Raw genomic sequence first — 13535 nt, 5'->3', positions numbered from 1 at the left:
AAGGAAGATCTCCAGCCTGGCCTACAAATAGCCCCCTCACTCGGGGACTCCTAAAGGATGGAGTTGTGCCAGCCCAGGATAGCCTTGGGGCTCTTAGGGGACTCACGTGTATGTTCCTGATCTCCTGCTGGGTCAGCATTCCCCTGGTCTTCAGGGCTTTCCTCTGAGGCTTCTGTGCAGAGATAGAGGAAGGGAGGGGTCAGGTCCCGACAGAGCTGAGGGAGTACCTGGGCGGGGAGGGCTCAGGGTTCTGGGGGTGACATGACCAAGATCCCAACAGCAGGGAAAGCAAGCACAGGCAGCGTTGTGGTCTGAACACACATCCTGTCTGCCCCTCAGGGAGACCACTGACCACACTTTACCCTGTGTGCCAGGGAAACAAGCAGCAGAGGGAACACCAGCACTTCTGCAACAGCATGTTCCTGTATCTGCAGAGCCTCGACTCTAAGCCCCACTAGGGCCACGTATGCAGACAAAGGGAGAACATGAGGTCCCCTAGTCAACCATTTAGGGGTTTATCCAGTTTATCTGGGAAAGATACAGCCTACACACAGCCATCCCTCAGTATAAAAGACAGGTTCCAACAAAGGACCCAGGGCCCAGCCAACTCTATTTCCAGAGTTCTAAGTCAAGCTAAACCCGTGAGGCTGTGCTAAGAGGCCTAGCACCCACAGCTTGCGTCATATGAGAGGATTTTACTCCAGTCTGGGTTTTACTTTTCTTTGCAGTATTGGGCTAAAGATGCTTATATGCCTCTATTGGCCAGCATCGTCTTCCCTTGCGCCTGTTTCCAGCGCCCGGGCTCACTGGTATCAGTGCTTAAAGTCTTGGTTTACAAATAGCTGTAAGTGTATCTTGGTTATTTCTCTTTTCTAGAGAGAGAACCCAAGTACAGAAGGATCCTGGGTTCAGAACACAGGACAGCCCCTGAATTAGGTTCAGCTAAGAAAAGACATTTTGAGTTTAGACTGCCAGGCTGACCCAGGATCCACGTGGATCCACCAGGTTTCAACCAGGTCCCAGCTAAGCCACCTATTAACTGCAATTTGCCTTGGCGAAAGAATTAGAAATGGCTGTAAGCCAAGATCTGCCTCGAGGTTACCCTCAAGGTTCCTCCCTTGAGGAGGTTCCTCCCACTTGCAGAGCATCCCTGAAAGTGCCAGCTGAGCCTGTGAAGCGTAGACCAGGAGGGGGCTCCTGGAGGGGTCTCTACCCGCAGGCCAGGAGCAGCTCTGAGCTGTGCTGGTCACATCTGTGCCAGAGGTGTCTGGGCTTTGGAAACCACCTGCTTAGCTGACTGCCGCAGCCAGTCCTTGACGCTTTCTTCCTTCAGGGAGCAGCCGATGAACACGAGGTAACACTCCTGCTGCCCGTTGCTGTCTTGAGGTGTGCTTCGGGAATCAGGTGGTGGCGAGGGTCCTTCCAAAACCGGGACAATGCTCAAAGAATTGGCCAGAGTGTTGTGGCAGACCTCCATGGCCTTCTCAGAGTCTGTAGGGAGAACACACATAGTCCCTGAGCCCCCGCTACACTAAGCCTGTAACGTGCAGATAGTTGGGGACAGATTCCTATGACATATGCAGGAGGGAGAACTGCCATGATTCATGGCAAGTTAAAAAGGATGAACTAAGAGAGGGAGGAGCAATGTAAGTTTCTGGCTTGGCTGATTTGGTAATCAGGTGGACATCACTAACCCAGAAGGGGACTATAAGAGGAGAGCCCCTTCGGTCTCAGCAGAAGCCTGAGAGGCCAAGGGAAAAGGTAGTGTCAACATACAAGTGGTACAGGAGGGTCACATAATAGGAACAGGAAAGCTAGGACTGGTTTTTTTTTTTTTTTTTTTAGGTCCCCCTAAAAAGCAGGATGGGAAAGGGATCCAAAACAAAGAGAGGTTAACTGAGTAGGTTAACTGAGAAGGTCTAAAAAAAAAACAAAAACAAAGTGAGAGGGAAGGGGGAGGCATTATGACCTTTGAAGCAAGGAGGAGGATGTCTGTTGGAGCCTGAGGGAAGAAGGCTTGAGTAAGGGGCCAAAGTTTCAGATTCAGTAACATAAATAAAGCCAAAGACATGGGTTAAGGACCTTGAGAGATCTTTACACAGGTGACATGGTCCCATGCTTACAACTCTCAGTGGCTCCCTATGGCAGACACTGATGGTTGCCTGTCCACCACCTGCTCTTTCTCTAGTACCAGCTCCCCAGAAAGCATGGCAGCTCAATCCTGGGCAATGAGAGAAGTCTGCTGAGGAAGAGGCAGGGGGTGCCTCAGTAAAAGGCGTCTGTATTGATAAAGCCACCCACAAGAAAAGCCTCTCTATCAGCTGGATGTTGTGTTTGGAGGTGACACCCAGGTCTGTAGCACTACCTGGCAATGAGGGCTGGGAACCCGAAGACAAGCTGACATACCAAGAATGGAAGAACACACATTACCTGTGTCCTCAGTGGCGTTGCTATGCTGCCTGACCTCCTGACTTCTTATGATGTAGCTAACACCAGCTAGTTGAGTTGGTGTTTTCTGTTACAAAAGCTAAAAATGCCGTAACAGACATATTCCCACTAAGGCCTCAGCCGCAGTGAACCCTTTCTGCTTCCTCCAATATGCCTTGTTTGCCCTGGTTCCAAAGCATGTGCAGTGCCTTTTCCCTTGAATATTTTCCCCTTCCTCAATGTTGAGTTGACTAATTCCTTGTTTTGAGGCCTTCCTTGACCTCTAGCCCAGGATGAACAGACTTCAAGTCACGAGGGTTCCAGAGGTCTAAGGCTAATAAATAGGGAGAAGGCAAGTGGAAGGCTTGAAGACTTTGTCAGAAATGGATCTGGAGCTGGAGAGCTCATCACTGGGGGAGCTCCTGGTGACAGGTCTAGGAGGCCATGGATGGCTTGAAAGGGGTAGATTGAGAGTCTCTGGAATAAGAAGTCAAGGAGCTGTGCAGAGAGGCCCTGGGCAGGCCATCCAGGGGTAAGATAAGACACATCCTGCACTGTGGAGCAGGACCTGCAGAAAGGTGGGGGGACTAGAAGAGCCACTGGTGTTAAGCCCAGATGGGAGAGCTTTTGAGAGAGGCTGAGAGGTATCCGTGGTCTGCAGAGCACCAGTAGAAGCTATGAATCCACATCATGAAAATGTGAGCATTCCATAGTGCAGGACTCTTAAATCCAACTCCCCAGTTACCTGAAAACTTCACTTTGCCCAGGATGTGGTAGATGTTTCCAGAGAAGGGACTTGGCTTGATGGAAGATTGAATTGCTGGTGGAAGAAGAGGACAAGGCTGTCACCAACCTGAGGGCAGAGACCAAGTTTGGGGCACACAGCTAGGAGGGTTAGGGAATGGGAAGGATCCCTACTCCATGGACCAGGGCTTATAGGCTGTTCCTCCACCAGACCCTCCCAGTGGCTCTGCCATTGTTTCCAGGGGTAGGGCACTCCTGGACCCTCAAATCCCTCTGCCTGTTTTCAGATCCCAAGAGCAAGGAGGAAAAACAGCACACATGAACTAAAATGGTGCCGGGAAGCAGAGACAACTCTGACATACTCTTTTATCAGGGTCCCAACCAAGGTTTACCTTTACATTTGGCCACAAAGCGAGTCTTCTCCAAGGGACGACCAAACCATACGCAGATCTGAACCATTAGTGGAAAGACTGATCCAGAATCAAATTTACCTTCATACCTTAAAAAGTTTAAAAAGTTGTAAGTACAAGTAATTGGGCTTTTGAATATTATTATATACCACTCAGGGATGAATTACATATCATTCATCCTATAACATTTGAGTTCTTACTTATGTGACATTTTGCGTACACAACATTTATTTTAAATATGTGTATGTCTCTTTCACCTTGAGACTGGGAAGCATGGTTGCCCCATTTAGAGCAGGGAGGTCTGTAGACTAGCAGTTCCGTGAAACCAAAGACCCCATCTATGTTTGAAGCCTACCAGTGTGCCACCTGAGATTGGGGGATCCTCCTGACACCCCTGGAGCTCTTCCTCAGGGCCTCAACTATACCCCACTTTTGAGGGTAGCTTAACAGACCGTACATTTGGATGTGCACACTTTCCAAAAGGAACTAAAGAGCTGGAGCATCTCTGCTTTATTTTTTCAGTTTTGAACTCAGATATAGTGCCAAGCACAGGCTCATTAAGAAGATCCCATGTTGGGGTGCCTGGGGGGCTCAGTGGGTTAAGCCTCTGCCTTTGGCTCAGGTCATGATCCCAGGGTCCTGGGATCAAGCCCTGCATTGGGCTCTCTGCTCAGCAGGGAGCCTGCTTCCTCCTCTCTCTCTGCCTCCCTCTCTGCCTACTTGTGATCTCTGTCTGTCAAATAAATAAATAAGATCTTAAAAAAGAAAGAAAGAAAGAAAGAAAGAAAGAAAGAAAGAAAGAAAGAAAGAAAGAAAGAAAGAAAGAAAAAGAAAGAAAGAAAGAAGGAAAGAAAGAGGTCTGTGACTTAGGTGGGGAAAAAATTAAAAAAAAAAAAAAAAAGATCCCATGTTCAGGGGCACGGGGCTGGCTCAATTGGTGGAGCATGTGACTCTTGATCTTGGGATTGTGAGCTCAAGCCCCACGTTGGGTGTAGAGATTGCTTAAAAAAAATTTTTTTTTTTTAAAAACACATGCCATATTCAGAATATCTAAAAAATTAAAGTTTTTATTGTGGAAAATTTCAAACACATGTGAAGATAGTGCAATGAACCCCTATCACCCAGCTGCCAAAATTATGGAATTGTCATTCCTTCTTTTGAATTATTTCCTTGAGATCAAACCCCATGACAGAATCAATCCAGAAAAGGGTATAACCATCTTAGGGGTAATAGTTTACACCACTCCCAGCAGCAGAAGAGTGTTTCAGTTTCACAACAATTCCCCCAACAATGATTCTTACAGATATTTTTGGTTAAGTGTAATAGATGTCAAGCCAAACAACAGTGAGGCATCATTTTACATTTCTGAATATTACTAAAGTGGAATTCTGTTACCATGGCTGCCACTTATACTTGCTTTTAAGTGAACTGTGCCGGGGTGCCTGGGTACCTCTGTCAGTTAAGTGTCCAACTCATGGTTTCAGCTCAGGTCATGATCTCAGGGTCATGGGATCAAGCCCTGCCCAGGCTCTGTGCTCAGCATGGAGTCTGCCTTAGATTCCCTCTCCCTCTCTCTGTCCCCCACACTGTCACATACTCTAAAATAAATAAATAAAATCTTCAAAAAAAAAAAAAAAGTGAACTGTCCACATCTATATGGACTGGGTTACTTTTCTTCAATATCAGAATAAGCTTCTTAAATGTTATATTAACCCTTTGCCACGTATGATGCACACATTTTCTTCCAGTCTATTATATTTTATTAATTTCCTTTGCTTTAAAATAGCTCTCCAGGGCGCCTGGGTGGCTCAGTGGGTTAAGCCGCTGCCTTCAGCTCAGGTCATGATCTCAGGGTCCTGGGATCGAGTCCCGCATCAGGCTCTCTGCTCGGCAGGGAGCCTGCTTCCCTTCCTCTCTCTCTGCCTGCCTCTCTGCCTACTTGTGATCTCTGTCTGTCAAATAAATAAATAAAATCTTTAAAAAAATAAATAAATAAAATAGCTCTACAGATTTGAATTTTATATCACATGTATTGTTGAAAGTATCTTACTCATTATGCTTTCTTTAAAGTAAGGTGCTGGTATAACATTTTTGCAGTACTGATAAATTCTTCCTGCCCTCTCCAAAGATACAGGAGACCACTGGCCTCTCTGGCTTCTTTGTTTAGAGCCTGAATCCTTAGGGAAATTGGGAGGGGCCAAGAAAAGAGTGAAGGTTTCCTGCTAGACTAGAAACAAGCCTTCTACCAGGGGAAATGGGGGTGGGGTAGAGGAGCACAGAGAGGGTTGTTGGAGGGGAATGACTGAGAATATGCAGAGCACAGAGCAAGCACATCTAGAGCTAAACCCTATTCACTCTGAGTGGGCCCTGACTCAGTGAGGAAGGGGGGAATTATATAGGGATGTGTAGGAGTCTGATGAAAATATCTGATTCCTAGGAAGGAACTCAGAAGGGAGAGGGGCCAAAGGGTGATTGTAAGGCCCCTCCAACTCCGACTCTCTACAAGAGCTGATCTTTCTGGTAAAGAGAAGGCTTCAGACTTTAGATTCACAGAGCCTTCTAATGAACACTTTATACCTGGCTCTCTCTAGGGTCATTCTGCCTCCAGGATCTGTGCCCTGAGCTAAGTTCATGTGCACAATGACCAGAATGAGTCACCATGGACTACAGAATGGGTGCTTCCCTAGGCACTAGGTGGAGACAGCAGGAATCTCTGCACCAGGCCCAGAGGTGTGGCAGGAAAAGGGTCAGTAGCCCCAGTCACGGGAGAGGAAGGTTTCACCCAGAAGCTCCACCGTTTCTTTTTAGCTAAGATATAACTTTCTCGTTCAGGCATAAGGGATGATCCACTCACCTACGGTTTAAGCAAGTATGATCTAACTCAGAAGTTCCTTCTAGAATATGCCTAAAAATCTTCAGTTTCACATATTGGACTGGTTTGTTTTACCAGCATAGTACAAATCAGTTCTTTGCTGGTATAAAATACTGGTGACATAAGGGGTGGTGTGGAGGACATAGAAAGGTGTCTGGGGGAATGAGTAAGGAAAACAAAGATAATCCAAATCAACGGGAGAATACTTCTGGCCAAGCTTTAGTAATTGTCTTCCCTTGAACCTTGGAAACAGTTACCCATTCTATACAGGAACACACACAGCACGGCAGCTGAGCATACGGGCTCCAGAGCCACACAAGCTGGGTTAGATATGCAGCTCTTTACTTACCAGCCGTATGAATTTGAAACAACATTTAACTCCTTGCTGCCTCACTTACATTATCCTTAAAAAGGAGGGAAATAATGGAGTCTACCTTGCAGGCTTGGTTTGAGGATTAATGAGGTAACACAAAACAGGCAGAGCTCTTCAGGTAGCACTGTCCAACAGAAATTTCTGTAATGATGGAAATGTTCTGGATCTGCGCTGTCCAATGTGGTAGCTGCTGGCCACAGGTAACTACTGAGCACTTGAAGTGTAGCTTGTATGACTGAGGGACCGATTTTACTTAATTTTTATTAATTTACATTTTATTAAATAGCCAAATACAGCTGGTGGCTACTGTCCTGGAGAGCTTAGAACAATGTGAAGCACACAGTGCATGCTCAAGTGATGCTGGCACTAATATGACTACAGTGCCCTTGGCACTGTCTTTCCTCCTCCACTCCCTTTTGGAGGAGAGGTTCGCATGCTGTGAGGCTGCCAGGAGAGAATAAACATCCCCTGGGCCACAACAGCAGGGAACCTACCTGTCAGGTGGGACCCCCCTAGAGGACTGACTGTATTCTCAGGAGCGACTATCATCTGGGAAGGCTGTAACTCCTTGGGTCCATGCCAGCCACCTCACCCTCACTAGAGGCTAGAAGAAACAAAGAACATGGTGCCCACAGGGCCACTCCCTAAGTCTCAACATCCAGCAAGGCTCCCAAGTTGGAGCCCAAGATGTATGGAGCACTGGGCTCCTAGCAAGACCAGCAGCTGCTGGGACATGGCAGGCCATCCAGCTGCCACTGTCACCCTTGTAGAACACCTGAAATTTCTTTTTTCTCCCTCCCTTCCTTCTTTCCTTTCTTTCTTCCTTTTTCTGTAAATGAATACATCATTGCATTTACAAAGAAATCTTAGCTACTTTTCAATGATGATACTTGCCAGCCAGGGTACATTAAATATCGAGACTGTAGCATCTGAGGACTTGAAAAACTATTTTCCGAGAGAATCAGCTCAATGTCTTCATTCCTTTGAAAGCATACAGGAAAAACCCAGGTTAATTAGGATGATCAATCTTAACCTGCCCATTTTGCTTCCTACCCCCCACAGATGCACAAGCACATATGCATTTCTTTTTTTTTGTTACTGCACACCTAAATCCTTCAGTATGCCTCCCTCTCCTAAGAACAAGGACATTCTCTTTTAGAACAACAATACCATTATTATACCCAAGGAACTTAATACTGTGGACCAGCAGTGCTGGTATCATCTAGAAGCTCATCAGAAACACAAAATCCCTGGCCCCACTCCACCTGCCGAATCAGAAGATCCCTAAGAGATCTATAGCACATTAGAGTTGGAGGAGTACTGATCTAATCCATTTTCAAGTTTTCCCTGTTTTGCCAGAGAGGGGACCCAGGATCCAATCAAGGACTGCTTACTAAATTTACAATCTTTATTTTCCTTTAATGTGGAGTAATTCTTCCAACTTTTTCTTTTTACAGAGTTGACATTTTTGAAGAGTACATGCCAGCTGTCCTGTGTCCTACTACAACGTGGATCTGTCTGGTTGTTTCCTTATGATTAGATTCAGTTAGACATTTTTTGTAAGATTAATACCCAGGTGATGTGTCCTTCCCAAGGTATCATATGAAGGAGGCACATGATATCAGTTTGTCCACTTATTGGTCTAAGTTTAATCATTTGGTCGATGTCATGTCTACTAGATTTCTCTACTATGAAGGTACTTTCCCCTCATCATAAGCAATAAGTAGGCCATGGAGTGATACTTTGTGACTAGTTAATGTCCTTTTCATTAACAATCTGTCACCTACTGCTCTTAGTATCCACTGATGATTCTTGCCTAAATCAAGTATTATATTATACTAACAGTTACAAAATAATGGCTTTCTAATTCTATAAATCCTTATTTTTTAGTGTAAAGAGAGATTTACTGTCTTGCTCCTCCTCATTTTTTTAGTATCACCATGGACTCATTTTATTCCATGTGTTATATATAATTGGTTATTACATTAGTTTTTCTCTTATGCTCAAGTTGTCCCAAATTTGTCTAGCGGGAGCTTTTGAGCTGGCTCTGGTATCCTTTTGATCAATCTCTACTAATCTTTGCGTACCTCCACCTTGCTTTTTTAGCACAAAATGTACCAGGCTCACCTGTACTTTCCCTGCTCTAGACCTGCAATCAGCCAATTCTCCAAGGAGTCCTGATACCTTGTACTAGGGACTGGTATGTAGAAACCAGGATCTAGAGGTGGGGGTGTTTATTCTACTGTGGTATTAGTATTTCTGGTCCCTTTCCATGGGAAGAGCTAGGAAATAAACATTTTCTTGAAATAATGAATTTATGCTGACACCCACAATTCAAATCCACCATTCACAGAGTTTTTCTTCACTGTTCCAACTTCTTATTTATCATCTTTCTTATCTAACAAATGATGTTGTTTGAATCAGGGCTCTAACAGAGGATTATGTTTAAAAGTTACTTAAATTAACTGCTGTGTGTGTGGTTGTTATTACTTTGATATAGAGATGGTTCACTTTTTTGTTTTATTTAGTTTTATCCCTCTTTGTTAATTTCTGAATATGTAAAATATTTACATTGCTCAAAGTCAAAATTATATAAAAAGCATATACCTTTTGGTATGTCTTTGTAGAGCAAATAAATGTGCTGTATGACCAGATGTTTTCTCTTCATACAGGTCCATACACACAAAGTCATCAATTCTCTATTTTTAGTTTAAAATTTGGACCCAAGTCCATGAAGTAAAAAAGTCATTTCTCTATGTTCTCTATGCCATTTCTTTCACATCTTAACACCAGGAATATTGATAGAGTCCTGACTTCATCCTTTAATGCATGAAAATGTGATGCATCTACAAAAAATATCTTGAGGCATCTGGCTGGCTCTGTTGGTAGAGCATGCAACTCTTGATCTCAGGGTTGTAAGTCTGAGCCCCATCTTGGGTGCAGAGGATACTTAAAATCTTGGGGCACCTGGGTGGCTCAGTCAGTTAAGCCTCTAACTCTTGATTTCAGTTCAGGTTATGGTCTCATGGTCATGAGACAGCCCTATGTTGGCTCCACAATCAGCATGGAGTTGGCCTGGGATTCTCTCTCTCGCTCTCCCTCTGCTCGTGCTCTCTCTCTCTCAGTAAGTAAAATCTTTTAAAAAATCTTAAACAAAACAAACATCTCAAAACGTACAAGATACTGACACATGGGGTCCTCTCACCGATCTTTACATAAATCAAAAGCACTTTTTTATAAATGTGCAAGAGAAAGACCCTATGGGCCACAGAGTGCTGCATCTGAGGAAGTGGCTGGTCCTACTGAGTGAAGTAAACTTGGTAAGGTTACCTGGTGACAATCCCATTTTCTGCAAGAATGAAGGCAGCAATAGGATTGGCAGCCCTGATAAGGCTCTGCAGCTGGACAAGGAGAGGGTGCCTCTGCTCCGTGGTGTGACTGGTGAACACGACGTTACTCACCAGGCCTGGGGAATAAAACCAAGAATCGTTCAGGCTTCAGAGTCCCGATCGGGGCTGAGAGCCCAAACAATGTGAGCCTTTGCTCCCTCCCTAGTCATCCTTTCCAGGAGCCCTCTTATGTTACCAGGATACCTCTGATCCCCAACACCTGCTCCCCTGTCTGTCATTGCCAATCCTTGGAGTGAATGGCCTCAGGCCTGTAGCTGCCTCCCTTCTTAACCTCCTCTACTTTCTCCATTCTGCTCTCCAGGTGGAAGCTCTCCTGGGAGCTTCTTCATCAAAGGGCCCTTTCCACATCCCTTGTCCTTAACCTCTTCTGGAACCTGTGCCAGACAGCGTCACCAGTTTAGAGCACAGACACTTACCAAGCATTAACCATATGTCAGGCACTCACCATTAGATTCCCAAAGAGTGAGTGCACAGGCAAGGAGTCACTCACACGGACTTACAAGTCTAAGATAAGTGCTAACACAGATATTCACACAGTAATACAGTAAGGAAGAGTAGTGCAGGCAATGAGGGGTTGTGGAGTAGGTAACAATCCCTCCCAAGCTTTCGTGAAATATACAAGGAAAATCTATGCTACAGAGAATTTGGAAATCAGGGAAGTTTTCACATCCTACCACACCAGAATAATTATAATACCTCTTCCATACTCATTCCTGTTTTGAGATAGTTATGATCAGAGAGTATACACCATTTCCACCATAAGATCACTTGCATTTTTGTTATTCAACCATTTTTATTCATTTATTAATATTGTGAAAATTTCAAACATATACAAAAACTTTAAAAGTAGTACAATAACCTCCCATGTGCCCATCACCCTTAAAGAATTAACAACACTTGGCTAACTGCATTTCTTCCATATCATATGCCAGCCTTTTCCCCTTTCCCCTGGGTGATTTTGAAGTCAATAACAGACATCCTATTATTTCATCCAAAATATTTCAGCATCTATCTCCATAAGATATGGATCCTAAAAAAAAGAATGATTAACAATAAATTCTTCAATATAAAAAATATAGTCTACGTTCTCTGTCTCATGAATGTTTTCTTAATTTTTTGAACCAGGAACCAAAGTCCACACAATTTTTCTTTGATGTGTCTCATAATTCTCTTTCAATCTGCAGTGTCTCCTCATTTCTTTGCAATTTATTTGCTGAAAAGCTGTACCCTGTAAATTTCTGTCAGTCTGGATTTTGTTAACCGTAACCCCATGATTTCACTTTAACATACCAGCAGCTAGATCTCTTTTACAGATTCAATCTTTTTAAATATAAACTGTTTTTTAAAAATTTCTTGTTTTGGGGGTGCCTGGGTGGCTCAATTGGTTAAGTGTCTGCCTTCAACTCAGGTCATGATCCCAGGGTCCTGGGATCAAGCCCTGCATCAGGTTGCCTGCTCAGTGAGGAGCCTGCTTCTCCCTCTCCTGCTCCTCCTGCTTGTGCTCTTTCTCTCTTCCTCTCTCTGTCAAATACATACATAAAATCTTAAAAAAAAAAAAGATTAAAAAATTTGTTCTTTTTCTAATTTTTTAAGAAAAGATTTATTTATTTATCTTAGTGTGAGTGAGTGAGCACAGGAGGTGGGGCAGAGGGAGAGGGAAGGAGAATATTTTTAAAAAAGATTTATTTATACATTGAAGAGAGAGGGTGCACGCACAAGAGAAAGAGAGTGGGGGGAGAGGCAGAGGGAGAGAGAATCCTGAAGCAGACTCCTTGTTGAGTGCAGAGCCCAGTGGGTGGCTCAATCCCAGAACCGTGAGATCCTGACCTGAACTGAAACCTAGAGTTGCCTGCTTAATCAACTGAGTTACCCAGAGAGAGAGAGAGAGAGTCTTAAGGAGACTCTGGGCTGAGTGCAGAGCCTGAAGCCGGGCTTGATCTCATTACCCTGAGATCAGGACCTGAGCTGAAATCAAGAATCAGTCACTTAACTGATTCAGCCATCCAGGCACCCCCTCGCCCCCGACCTTTATAGCTTTTTGATAGATCTAAATCACTATTTCTTATAATATCAACTTTTAGACAATGCCTATTGGCTTTTCTATATGACAGATGGGGAAAATGGCATATTTTGAAGTGTTCTTCCTACTTCGCCATCACATTCTGGTTGGTCATATTAGTAAGTAATTTTAGTCTCTCCCGTGTATATCTTTAAAACTAACTGTATACTAAGAGTATAACTTACTCTTTATAACTTGATTTTACAGCTCTAAACTTTATTAATGTCCCACTTTGGAAGATGTAGAGAATCTCCTGCTGCCTCCCATTTCTTTGTTAAATAGAACCTCATTTATAGGTTTTTAAGATTTTCAACATTTATATTCTATTTTTATAACAGAATTCTTGTGGGTGTTATCATTTCTATATCTAAGATTAAAATCTTTTTAGTAGTAGAGGCTAGCTTTTATAAATGATTAGTTCATAGGTGGTTATTTCTAAATCATAGAGAGACTTCAGCTGTCCTAAGTAACCTTGTAATTGTAGGATCCTGAATAATGAATATTCAGTACAGAGGACTCTGTATGAATACTATTTAATTCAGCTGAGTGTTTAGTTTGAAAAAAATCAGCTGTATTTAGTTTTTGAGGGCAAAACACAAACAATGCAAAGAAGGATTCATAGGGAAAATAAATCCCTCCCTCCTCAGCCACCTACTTTCCCTCCCTGGAGGCAATCGTCATTATCAGAGTCTCAGATCTTCTTCAAGGATATGTTGTGTATCCACAAGTAAAAGTGTGTATAACTTTCTTTCCCACAAATAGTGACATATTATACTGTTCTGCACCTTGTTGTTTTTTTTTACTTAAGCTCTTTAACTTTTTAATTTTGGTAAAGCTTTCTTTTTCATTAAAATCTTCTCTATTACCTTACCATCTCAATCCTTCCCTCATACAATCCTGTTCTCTCCCCTTCTCTAAACTATAAAAGCTCCAAAGAATAACACAGGTGGTATTTAAAATACAGGACTCACAGTCTTATTTACCTTCTTCATATATATAAAAGGATAACATAATGTAAAAACTAAAGCATGGGTTTTAAAGCCAGGCAGACCATGAGTTTAAATGTGGGGCTCCACTAATTACTAATGAATGACATCAGGGGCAAATTGCTCATCTTTCTCTCTGAGCCAAATTTCTTCCTCTGTTAGATGGGAACAGTAACACATACTGCAGGTTATCACTAAATATTTATCACAGGGCCTACAGATAGTAAGAACTCATTAAATACAACTTATGGCCA

General features: G+C 43.4%; 1 protein-coding gene across 2 annotated transcripts in view; it reads right to left on the bottom strand.

Moving 5' to 3' along the window:
• The window catches only part of DNAAF9 (dynein axonemal assembly factor 9), a 134006-nt gene that overhangs the window by 5413 nt on the left and 115058 nt on the right, over positions 1-13535 (bottom strand). For both annotated transcript variants that reach the window (XM_047745123.1, XM_047745124.1), the window contains exons 30-35: positions 10157-10292; positions 7721-7807; positions 3564-3670; positions 3173-3247; positions 1286-1491; positions 107-172 (exon numbers count right to left, since the gene is read on the bottom strand). In XM_047745123.1, coding sequence (XP_047601079.1) covers positions 107-172; positions 1286-1491; positions 3173-3247; positions 3564-3670; positions 7721-7807; positions 10157-10292 — 677 coding nt within the window. The remainder of the gene's footprint in view (positions 1-106; positions 173-1285; positions 1492-3172; positions 3248-3563; positions 3671-7720; positions 7808-10156; positions 10293-13535) is intronic.

The sequence above is a fragment of the Lutra lutra genome, chromosome 9 (genome assembly GCF_902655055.1).
Source record: "Lutra lutra chromosome 9, mLutLut1.2, whole genome shotgun sequence".
NCBI lineage: Eukaryota > Metazoa > Chordata > Mammalia > Carnivora > Mustelidae > Lutra > Lutra lutra.
The sequence above is the reverse complement of the archived record's forward strand: the minus strand, read 5'-3'. Positions and strand labels throughout refer to the sequence as shown.